The sequence below is a fragment of the Drosophila melanogaster genome, chromosome 3L (assembly GCF_000001215.4).
Source record: "Drosophila melanogaster chromosome 3L".
Taxonomy (NCBI): Eukaryota; Metazoa; Arthropoda; class Insecta; order Diptera; family Drosophilidae; genus Drosophila; species Drosophila melanogaster.
Window position 1 is genome coordinate 20186135 of NT_037436.4, and position 12317 is coordinate 20198451.

General features: G+C 41.7%; 2 protein-coding genes across 8 annotated transcripts in view; one reads left to right on the plus strand and one right to left on the minus strand.

The window, feature by feature from the left end:
* CG42674 (uncharacterized protein) overlaps nucleotides 1-12183 on the minus strand; it is a 48704-nt gene extending 36521 nt beyond the window's left edge. For 4 of the 6 annotated variants that reach the window (NM_001202208.2, NM_001144513.3, NM_001144512.3 and 1 more), the window contains exons 1-2: nucleotides 11348-12183; nucleotides 4524-6165 (exon numbers count right to left, since the gene is read on the minus strand). In NM_001202208.2, the coding sequence (NP_001189137.1) occupies nucleotides 4524-6140 (1617 nt within the window). In that variant the 5' untranslated portion in view covers nucleotides 6141-6165; nucleotides 11348-12183. The remainder of the gene's footprint in view (nucleotides 1-4523; nucleotides 6166-11347) is intronic. The other 2 variants (NM_001275161.1, NM_001144514.3) reach the window with 1 other exon arrangement.
* Ssk (Snakeskin) lies at nucleotides 2388-3645 on the plus strand. 2 transcript variants are annotated; one of them, NM_140927.5, is made up of 4 exons: nucleotides 2388-2480; nucleotides 2542-2628; nucleotides 2858-3054; nucleotides 3186-3645. In NM_140927.5, the coding sequence occupies exons 2-4, from the start codon at nucleotides 2578-2580 to the stop codon at nucleotides 3424-3426; spliced, it is 489 nt and encodes a 162-aa protein (NP_649184.1). In that variant the 5' UTR covers nucleotides 2388-2480; nucleotides 2542-2577; the 3' UTR covers nucleotides 3427-3645. The 2 variants fall into 2 exon arrangements, with proteins under 2 accessions (NP_649184.1, NP_730487.1); NM_168831.3 differs by having other exon boundaries at nucleotides 2388-2628.
* Nucleotides 12184-12317: the final 134 nt, after the last annotated feature.

Below are 12317 nucleotides of genomic sequence, written 5' to 3' on the forward strand. Positions count from 1 at the left end.
AAAACCGAAAGCTCTCCAAAGCAGTGCTCTTCGTAATTCTCTGACTCACTTTTCGACTGTCTAGCGAATTAATTTAAATACGCCCACTAAGATTGAACTGAAATCTCATTACCAAATCGCCGTCACACCTCATTGACGCCAGTCCAAGTAAGGCAGGTAAGTTTCCCCAAAAGGTGTGCAAGTGGTCATAAGTTACTTACTGCTGTCTCTGTATCTGTATCTGAGGAATATTCTCGCTTGACATAGACTTTACAGTGCTGTAATGTAATGCCTGTAAAGCGTCGCTGTAGGAGTCTGGCTGCTACAGAACCATGCTGCAAGTGCGCTTAAGTTTAAGTTCTGACCAGTCGACTTTTTCACAGCCGAAATGCGAATTATATATATATATTATAATTATATATATAATATATATGTCCAATCTATACATATTGATTTCGTTTCGGTTCGCTCTACAAGTACTGAAGCATACATACATCGTTTATTTATGTGTGCTATCCATTGAATACATCTCAATCACTTTAATATCGTGACGCTTGAAGGCACACGAAAGCTGATAGCTACGAGGCGATTCGCTCTTTATTCTCTTCTTACTTAATTAAGAGAGGCCACCACACGAGAACTGCACTTGTGTTGGTGTAAGTTGCATGCCGGTTTTTGTTGTTCTGACGCCGATTTTTCCCCACCTCTCTGAATGCTTGATGATTCATCGCAACAAACCAAATGCAGAGGAGACAAATTCCAAATTTAACGTCGCTTGCTTTCTGGGACTCCACATGGGGATTTGAGAAGTGGGGAAGAATCCGCGGTGCTGAGCGGCATTCGCAATGGGGGAACGAAAACAAAGAACTCGACAACCTTTGGCCTTGATTTGGGAAGATATTCCTTTGCTTATCCAGGCATCAGACAACTTGCATTTAAAATGGAAAGCAGATCTATGTAAATAAATCAGTATCCATGTACCTTGCTCAAATTTAATTTTATTACCTTTAATTAAATAAATCTTATTCAATTACTTGTTTTCCCTAAGCAAATACTATTCTTAAGGCATTCAAGCACGTTTAATCACATTTTAAAAACTTGTATACAAAAGAGACAATTTCCGCTAAAACAACATATTTATTTTGAAAAGCTTAGGTTGGAAAGTTAGTTGTATGCTAAAATTAAATTTTCTGAAATGAAATCCAATAATACCCTCGGCACAGCGTAAATAATACTTGTTTATATATAGTACTCATGAATATCAGTGTGTATACTTGCTACTCAATGCGGGTCATAAAAAAAACCCTTGATGAGGTGTGATCTCATGTTTGTTCCATGTTCTGAACTTATGATTTATACAAGCACATTTTAATGTCGGCCTTAAATACAAAACACAGGGCACGAGGTGCCAAATGTGCAGTATAGTTAATTTCCCACGCCCTCCAAACTTATGCAATTATTCATTTGTCCAAAAACCATATGCATCCATTTTCAATTAGTTTTTAAACATTGAATTTAGAAACAAGGGACTGTAACTATTTCTAACTAAGTTCTTTCTTTTCTTCGTGACCTGAAAATTGTTTGCTTTTCATGTTACACAGTGTTCTTAAAACGCACCATTCATCCAAGAGTTGTATTTTTATACACCATTTTACTGTGATAAATAGGCAATATGTAAATCGAGGAACCCCACATCAACCGCAAGTTGCTTTTTTGCTCCCCAATTGCTCCTATCATTTTGCATTGTGCTCTTCCAATTGATTCGAAATCTCGAACATGGGCCACCTACAGCCACGATTATTGTGCTAGGGTTGTGATAATTGAAATGCAGATTAGGTTCCAGTGACTTTTTGTGTGTCTGAGACTTTTTAATCAGTAGCTGGAATCCACTGGGCTATCGATCATCGGAATCGTGACAAGGTCAGTGAATTTTTAATCTGTTCGAGGGATGCACCACCGGGAGCTTTATCAGTGGGAATGGGAATGGGTCACCACGAAAGTATTTCAGAAATACATCGATGACGCAAGAATAATTGTTTCCGGTCTCTCAGAGCCGCGGGTATGTTTCCCCGTTTTGTGGCTTTGTGGCCGCCATGAATAATGTGTAACAATGCTGTGGAAAGCGGCAAATCGGAGCACCTGATATATCGCGATGTAAGGCGACAGAGCTGCGATAAGGCCGTTTTGATAAGATACGCGGGTGGGGCTGGCGCATGCGCATCTGGGTTTCATTGGGCTTCGGAGCCTGAACATGTTGAACCGTCAACGAATTAGTAACCCATTTCGAACGGCACCTGTTATCGTGAGCCCTATCTTATCTTATCGCTGACCGTGTATGCTCTGATTGCAAAAGCTACAAATTCTTGGCGACACGACGAACTGGGCGCGACAGGTTGGTTGGTTGCCTTTCAGTGATATTTTTCAGTTTAGTCGACGAACGACAACGATACGAAAACGAATCATTTCGCTGTAGTTTCCGCGTGAAAATTACAGAAAAGATTGTGAGTGCCCCTTGACTGGGAGAAACCCCTCTGTGAACTAAAGCATTTGCCCAAATTCCAGCTCAGCGATAAGAGCAATCAGCATATCTAGTGCGAAATGGTGTCCGTGGAGACTGTAGGCTCTATTTTCATCAAGGCCCTGAAGCTGGTAAGTTTTGGGCTTCTTTGGTCCCTTCCTATTGAGCAATAGCCTGTTTGTGGTCGCAATAACTCGGCTGATAGATAAGCGCGCGTTTTATCAGTCCTGGCGTATTAGCAATGTTACTCATACGCCGAGTTGTACGGCAAGGCGAGGCGTGGCCAAGAAGTGATTCATTCATTCCCATTCCCAATTGTGACCTCATTTAATTGCTCTCCTGTGCGCTCCTTTTTCGCAGATCATCAATCTGGTGATCATCTTCTTGTACCGTTGGGGCGATGGTGGCGAATTCCTGGGCATCGGCGGCACGTGGAACTTAAACGAGGAGAAGAGCGCCGATGCGGAAATCGTAGCCTCAGGCGTCATGGTTGGATTCTTGATTTACACTGGATGCCACACCATTGCCTTTGCCTTCGGCACAACCAAACATAAGGGGTATGTTGAATGCCGATATTGATTATAGCTGAACTTTGACCCGCATCTTATTCCTTTTCTTGTATTTTCCGCCCTTAATTCCACACTCTCAACTCACAACTGTTTGTTTTCAATGGCTTTCCGTTTTTCAGAGAGCTGTGCGACACCATCATGAACGTGGTTGGCTGCATCATGTGGATCGCCGTGGGCGGAGTGGCACTCCACTACTGGAAGGGTTACATGTCCGACGAGGGATTCCTGTATGTGAACTCGGAGCGTCAAGTGGGCATTGCCATGGGCTCGCTGTGCGTTATCGAGGGCGCACTGTACCTGCTGGACACCGTGTTGGCTTGCATACACTATTCGAAGGGCGACACCGACTACACGCAGTAGAAACTGAATAGTGGGGATACCAATCGCAGCCGCCGAATAAACACCATCCACATTTGTCTTTATACATAGATCGATTTAAGTGCAAATTAGTTATTATCCGCAATCAATTATCAACTATACGTTCGTAAGGGTCAATTGTCGCTGTACTATACACTAACTGTTTACAATTTTCATTCACGTTTAACATCCTTAAATTGGCAAATACAAATAGTTAAGACCACGCCACGGATAAAAGTTTTTGTGCATTTGGGAACTAATTAAGGGGATGCAATGGAATGCCACTTACTAGTAAGTATCAATTGTAACCTAAATCAACTAATTACCATCAGAACCCATTGATCGTGTTGCTCAGTTTCTTTTTTTCTGATATCATTGCAATTAATGAAAGATTATTTATATATATCATACATCATACGTAAGCATTTTGCTAATTTTTGTCAAAAAACGACAACTTAGATTTGTTGACTAAACTTTTCGACTTTAAACTAACACCCAATCGAAATTTCATATTCCAAGCGATCTGATACTGATATATTGTAATTGGTGAGATATTTCATTTGTTTTTAGTACTAGTACTAGAGAACCTATTGCTCTCCAAGAACCTAATATTCTTTTAAAGAACTTGATGGAAAACTAAACTAATTGTTTAGGAACTGATGCACACAGGAAAAATGTCAGACGATTCGCAGAATTTGGTATATATCACTCATTTCTTTGCTGAGAACAGAGTTCATGAGTTGTTCAACCAAATCGATGACGCTTCAAGACGAACCTCCTCTGGAACCATGAAACTGCAACTTCCGGTGCAAATCGAAAGCGTTCAACGAAGCATTGATAAATCGGAATAAAGCCCTATATTTATCGGTCAGCTATACGCAGAAGTCTTTATGGCAATGAGTCAAAGATTAAACGGTACAGTCAAAACTACACACATTACGTAAATGCATATGGTGTATAAATAAATAAAAAAAAAAGGTTAGTCACCCTTAACTTTGCAACTGAAGAACTTATAATATTTGAATATGATCATCTTTTTTAAAATCTTTCAATAAGATCAAATCTTGCGTATAAATTAACAAGAGCTGAGCTCAACTCACCTGTTTTCCTGGCTTCCCCCGCCCGTCCACTGCATCCCGTTCCCGCTGCTGCTGCTGCTGCCGCATGCTTCTGCTCCTCCAAACGCCCGTCATACGGAAGAGGCACCGCAGGTCCACCGAGCCGTCCTCCAGATTGAGGGCATCGAAGAGCACCGCCTGATCATGGATGAAGGAGTTCCGCGTGCGCTGATTCAGCAGATCCAGGGTTCGCGAGTCCAAGCTCTCTCGATAGACATTATGTACGCGGTCCAGATTGTGCTCGTAGGCGGTGTCCAAATTGAAGGCACTGTTCAGGCTGGCCATGCTGCTCCTACCCTCCAGCGAGGTCTTGCTTCTGCCCTCCAACGAGGTCTTGCTCCTCCTGCGGCGCATCACCACCGTCCTGACCGACTCATCCATAGATGAGCCAAGGTGGACGGAGGTGCGCGAGTTGTCGCCCAGCGGAGAGGGCGAATGCGAGTGGGCCAGCGCCGAAGGCGGCAGCGGCAGCTGGGTGGCGATGGTCACCGGCTGTTCCGCCAGACTCATCAGCGATTGCTGGCGCTCCAGTTGCTTCTCGTAGCCATTGAACTTGTCGTAGTCGATGAAGGACATGTTGGCGTAGCTAACCATATTATCGATAGCCTGCAGGGATTGCAACGAGGCACTCCATTTGGGATTCATCTTCTCCTTTTTCTCGGCTCCGCTCCCACTGCCAGTGAATCCACTGAAGGTGCTCTTGAAGGAGGCAATCAGCGTGTTGGATCGTCTCTTTTGGAAATTAAGCTGGGGATTGGCGGGTTCCGTTTGATTGAGCGACATCAGTGAGCCCTTCCGTTGGGCCGGCGACTGCACCTCCTCCAAAGGAGTCGACGTGAAGGGCTGTGCGGATTGTCGACGTTTTGGAGTCCTCACCGATGAGCTGAGCTCACTCCTTCGCAGGAGCACCGGCGAACTGGCCTGCAGATCGGCCACCGATGTCTTCCGCGGCGATGTCGGTGAGGTGAGATCCCCCGATTTCTCCGTCTCCTCGCTCAGTTGCTCCAGCTGGGGCTCGATGAAACTGCGGCGATTCGGTCGTCTCATCTGGATCATCGAACGACTTCGGGTGAATATGTACGGTGTGCGGCTGGAGTCCCCATCGCTGTCGGTCCTCGACAGATTCTCCTTGCTGCCCGTCAGGTGGTTAATCAGTTTATTCAGCTTGGTGCGTAAGAAGCTATTGGATCGCTCCATTTTGGGCACATTTTCGTAGCCCGGCAATGTGGTGGCGCCCATTGATATACTCTGGATCCTCTTTTCCGCCTCAAAGTGTTGTTTGGTTTTCTGGGCCACGTTAATTGGCAACGTATTATTCTTGCTATTGTTATTGGACACTATACTGCTATTATTGTTGTTGTTGTTGTTGTTGTTGTTGTTGTTGTTGTTGTTGTTGTTGTTGTTGTTGTTGTTATTGTTACTGCTATTATTGTTGTTGAAGTTGGTTTGTTTGTTGTTATTATTCGGTTGGATATTCTTGGCATTCGGCGTTGATTTCACTTTGTTACCATTTGACAACGATTCCTGCTGCTTTTTGTTAACTTTTTTCGTCTTTTTTAGCGCTTTTGCCGCGCTCTTTGTCTCCTTGCTGGAATACATTCCCAGGCCAACGGACTTTAAACCCCTGCAAAAAATGGAAAGAGTAAACACAGGCATTAATAGACTGATTAAAAATCGACTAACTCGTAGCCGATTGGTTTTTATTGCTATTATTCGGCTTGCTATCAGTACGCCTAAACTCACTACTTTGGCAACCTGCGGTTGGATTTCCTAATATTGGATAATATTGGATTTCCAAATTGGATTTCCTAATAACACGAAAATCTGTGTCCAACACTTATTTCAACACTTGTGTTTTACGAGAGAATAAAGAAGAGAAGCTCAGACTAATGTGGCTCTACATTTTACTAATGTTACTAATTTCTGACAATCGATTTGGAAAATATAATATTTTCATTCTGCACAGATTGGTATCTTAAAGTTCGCAAAACACATTTCCCATCTGTCATGCAGTCCATAAAACTGAAAGTATTTGACTGGTCTGCGATCAATCGACTCTGACATTTTCCCCATTCGAAATGACAGTGACCCCAGCAGTATCGGAAAAGGGCAGGGTACCAAATCGAAAGCGCTGGACAAGTGCATTCTGTCCATTTATCATCGCCATAGGATGGCTGCGAATCGTTACATTGATAAACACGACCCAATACGGCAAAAAAAAGAGCGAAAATGCTGGCATATATCAAGCGTTTGTATGGGTTAGTATCAGTTTGAGTTGGAGGAGCCATTATCTCGTACAGTGGATATCGCACAAGTGAAACTTCACTCTACTTGTACGAGTTCTATGTAATAATGCTTCGTTCTCGTCACAAATCAATATTCGATTGAATATCGTAAGCACTCGTTCCAATTCGTTATAATATGACAATATTTAATTGATCTTACATACTCCAAACAAATCATTGAGCAAATGGGCTTCCATCTTACAGCAGAAGATTTATATTCAGAAACTTGGAATGGAACATTTAGAATTATCAAGATATGCATATAATATAGTACTCCATATTCTTCGAGATCAGTTTTCTGGAATACTTTCGATAATTTTCTCTGAGTGCATTCTTGCCGTACATGCACTGGTAACTACGTGGCCCATATAGCCAAAGATACAAAGCCAACACTTGGAGATACTGGCAGCGAGCGGCATCAGAAGTCCATCTCCACTATTCGACACAATTCCAATTTACGACTGACACTCGAACGACTGACATATGTGGACGGGATGAGCTAGCTGCTCCCGGAGAACTGAACCGGGCCAGAAAAGAGGGACACAGCAGTGGAATTGCCTAAATGTTATCGCCAGCAATTTTTATTTCCAGCAAAGCTCAAAAACAACAGTCGACAGCCAACGTGTTGTGATAAGATTTCGAACCAAAAAAGCCCAGACGAACGCACTTGTATAAGTTCCCGTCGGTTGGGTTGCCATTTTGGTCGGGGCTCTGGCAGATTGTTTTGGTTCCGTTCCCATCGGCCATACGTATCCGAGAGATTGCATTGCCCAGGGCAGTCTTTTCGTGGAGTGGTGTGGGTTTATTCGGCACAGTAATCCGTATTTATAGTTGGATGACTTGCCCGAATGCGAGTTACACTCCATTGTCCACTCTCAAATCAATGTTTTTTGTAATCGTCCAATTATGTCGTTATCATTTGAAGACTTCTTGTGACATTTTTATGGAGAAACATCATCTATTGCTTCGCATGTGTTAAAAGAACGATCTTATCAACCCATTAATATTTATTCACTTGTACCCTTGTCTTTATCAATGTCATTGCCACTTCAGTAGAACTTCCCGAAAGCAAACAAAAATTGTACTCCATGACTCACAGCTAGTGCGATTCGTTTCTAGTAGTCGAGGCCAATTATGTTTGAGCTGGGAGCTGAATTGGGAAACAAGTTCTAGAATTATATTGCGACTTTAAGTTACCCAAAATGTTGGATTTTTATATAAAACATATATGTACATACAATAAGTCGAAGTTAATTATATCCTAAAGAGATCCACAAACAACAAACAAAACTCTCGAAGAACGAGCCGATTCGTTTGCATTGCTATCAACAGCCAGCGATATAAAAGGAAATCAATCATTTGATATTATCCACTTCATTATTATTTTCGTGTATTTTCTTAATCAGTTGATAGATGCGGCGCATTTCGGCAGTTATAGTAGTAGTTTTATTACAATTACTTACACATATTACCCAACTATCAACAAAGTTATTGCACACTAGTGAGTAATTGCAATGCTTTGATACATTTTGTTTTAAAACTGATTAGCTGCTTACGTGACCGTATGTCTCATTTTCTGGGCCTTTTCAAAAGCGCATGTATCTACGATTCTTCACAGTTGTTAATAACTTTTAAGCAAAAAGTCCAAGCAGCCATGATAGTGATGTGGTCGTGTCATTGAGACCTCTTTGCTCCTAACACTGAATAGCTCGTCAGCTGCAAATGGGCTGTTTTAAATTGTGTTGACCATTGTAACTTAACATTCATGGCGGAACGTGAACTGAATGGCTTATGAATCCGTCTGCGAAAATATATTGCGCCAGCTTTGGTACAAAACAACAGAAATGACTGAAATATTTGTTCTCTACGTCTGTCTGTAGCCAGTGTTACACCGGAAGAAACCAGAGGTGCGTACGAAACCATATTTCCATATTTCATTACATTTCTAAATATTGATATAATTTTCCGTGTACAGATAACTTTAACACGCCTATACTCTCTGTTCTGATCAACCAATATTTTGCCATTTGGATTTACTTTCGGTGTAGGATTTGAGCAACCGCACACTTCAATGATCGTAACCGCACGGGAAGCCCTGATCAGAATATCAATAACACTCAGTACCCTCAAACGCTGATCGCCATGAAGATGCGAGTTCCTCCTGCGAAGCTTCAATTAGCCGCCAGCGTTGTTGAGGTTAATTTTAACCGAGTCTTCACTGTCCTGTCAATTGTTTCGAAATCATTTCTGCCCTTGCACTTGCACTTGATCAGCTTTTCGATACGGATATCGATGTCGGTTGTGCTCCGTTGGCGATTTCAAATTTCATTGTGAGCGGAGGAGCACTAACCAGATTTGATGCTATGATTCACTTGGTATTGATTCTCGTTCGACGCTAGTTCGAGTTATTTGTCTCTCCGATCGAGTATTGCGTTACCACATGCCAATCGCTGCGGTGCGAAGAGTCCACCTCGGGGTGGACCAAACCCCATTATGAGTGCAGACTCAACTTTTCAATTGACTGATCAAATTTACCTTGCAAACAATTGATATGATAGCGGAACGAGAGAGTTGCACACACTTGGTGGCACTTGGAAAAAGATGGTACTCGAAAGTGCAGATAATTGTCATACAACCATTATGAATAACCAATTATATCATTTTAGCAACAGAATCAACATAATTATTGCTTTGCCTAAGCAACTTTGCTGAACACGTGATGGTAAGGTAACATTATATGTTATTATTATTATTCGGTTATACATGAGCTGCCTGAAATTGAATAGTGAGCAACGCGTTAAGTTATCATGTAGCTGAAAACAAAATTTGTAAATATTATTTTGGGTGCCCTTCTGGCGCGATTCTTTTTGTTTACTATGGTAATTAATACCGCGATACCTAAGACACTCTGGGTATATGTTGCTCGAGATCACATCGTTTTCCTTAGCAAACTTTGCACTACCGTTTGCGTTGCTTCTCCTAGGCCAAAACCAGTTTGCGGCTTTCATTGACAACGCATTGTTGTCCGAGTGCACATACGCGTACAGGCAAGCTTCCCTAGCTTGAACTATCGAAAAATATGAAATACATTTTATTTGGTGGAATGATGAATGACAATGTTCTCTAGCTTTTGGAATTTCCTGATATCTTCCTGTAAAGCGATTCTGTGGACTCAAGATCTTCGACAAACCACTCAAGCTTCAGTTTGGTTCGAGTTATAAAAGCTAGACTGTATAGGTGATTGATGGCTGGGTGCATGGAGTTCCTGTGAGGTGTACCCCCGATGCCGCTTTCAGTTTGAGATGAGTGTTAACTGCAGGAACCCAAACCGGTTGTGAAACGAATCGAACCGAGTGGTTCGGCCCCAAAGCCAATTACGCCACCAAATGGATGAGTACAAAATATTTCTCGGTGCATTGTGCAGCACCATTTGATAACGAAAGCTGGATAGTGAAAACTGTCCCCAGCCCCCTGATTTTGGATCTTTGAATGTTACATAAATCCAAGCGAAGCTCGTAGCCTCCGCACGTACTCGTTAGATTAGCCGCCTTTGATAACGACAGATATGCCATCTCCAGCACGTGTACAGCTCTTTATCTGACAGACATAGAGTGTGTATTAGGTGTACTAGGTTAGTTCGAATGGTATCTCAACAACACAACTGTACATACGAATGATAAAATGAATGATTCGCAGAAAGAGCTCTTTTCACAAAAGCGGTCTGTACAGAATGCGTTAAATATATATGTATAACTTGTAATTACTAGGCCCAAAGATAAAACATTTTAATTCAAATGTCCTTTCTCGAAAGTTTAGTAACATGAACTTTGGAAAGTTGCCGTGCAATTCGACAGGTTTGAGCTTGCACGTCGTTTAAATCCATTAACTTCACAAATTCGTCAAAAAATGTATTTGGCTACTTTTGTGAAACATAGCACACACACTACCTATAACAAACAATTTTAAAGAAAATTGAAAATGGGAACACCTTTAGACTGAATCGCACCTTTGCTTATGAAAACATAAATACAAAGAGGAGTGTCATAATAATGTTATTTAAAAGGTTGTATAGAATCGGAACTAAACAGTAAGCAAAAGAATAACCACTTTTATAAAAACCAACATAAATTCTTTATTGTATGTTTCTGATGGTTCGTTTCCGGTCGATTCATAATTAGCAGTTAGCAAACAATTATAAGAAAAAAAAAAAGGGTGTTGATAGTGGACACCAACAAAATCAAGAATTCCCGAATTAAGAGTATCACTTTAGCAATACATTTAAAGCAAGTCTGCAGGAAGTTTATAGCTTACTGCAGGGTATGCAATGTCGGAACGTCCCCGTCCACTGTTTTGGATCGCAGCTGATACTGCGCGAGAAGGAGAGGGCGAATCGCGAAGAGGAAGAGTTGGCGAATCAAGTGGTCTTATCAGTTTTTAAGTTAAATTAGTTTCGTGACGAAGGTCGCTCTTCGCTATATTTACATATGTACGTATAAACTGCATTATTTTTAAGGAACTTGCCTGATTTCCTTGCTCTTTGCTGATTTGTTGGTTTTTTAATAGTGTTTTATTTTGAGTGACAATCTAGTGATGTTTTTTAAGCTGATAAGTCGATTTTTAGGGGTTTGTGTTTTTCATTAACATTTGCATGGCGACGCGACGCTTGCGCTCTGAATCCACACGAATAAATGTGTATATATGCGTATATATCAGTATATATACGTATGGCCTTGCTCGATTTCGATTTTTGGAGTTTGGAGCGATCTTTTCAATCACAAAGGAAATGCACTTCAAATTAGACTTATTCAGCGAGCGGTTTCTTTGTTGTTGTTGCTAACAAAACTGAAAATAATCAAGTTAAGTTATATGTATATTTTCAGGTACGCACGCACACACACAGAACGCGCTCTCTTTTGCTTGCGCAATACATAAAACACACACACTTACGCACCGCTTTGCACGTTTATTCTGCCTTTTATATTTATTTATTTCTATTAGCAACGCCAGCTTTTTGCACTTGAATATATATGTACGTATATGCATATATTTGTTTTTTTTTTGCCTCACAGCTGTTGGCTTTTCAAATGGCGCCTTTCAGGTGGCCGCTGATCCACAAAAATAAAAGACACGCGGAAAAGCGACGCGTGTCTCCGGCCAAACAACAATAACAACAACCCCTATTTCTTCGCGATTTTAATATGTGCGCAATTGTCCAAAAAACGGCGACGTCACTACCGCTCGCGAAAAGGAAAAGTCGCATGGAACGAATTAAGTTGGGCTAAAATCAAAATAAAACTATTCGCAGAACGGCGCGCAAAAAGAACACCGCTCGCGGGTGACTTGTTTTCAACTGAAAAAGCTGAAGCGATCGCCGGTACAAAAAGCTTAATCTCGTTGGCGCAAAGAGAGCGGGAAAGAGAGGAACTAAGTTAGTTCACCTAACCGCTCTCTTCAACTTCGTGCGTGCGTGTGTGTGTGTATGTTGCCGCGC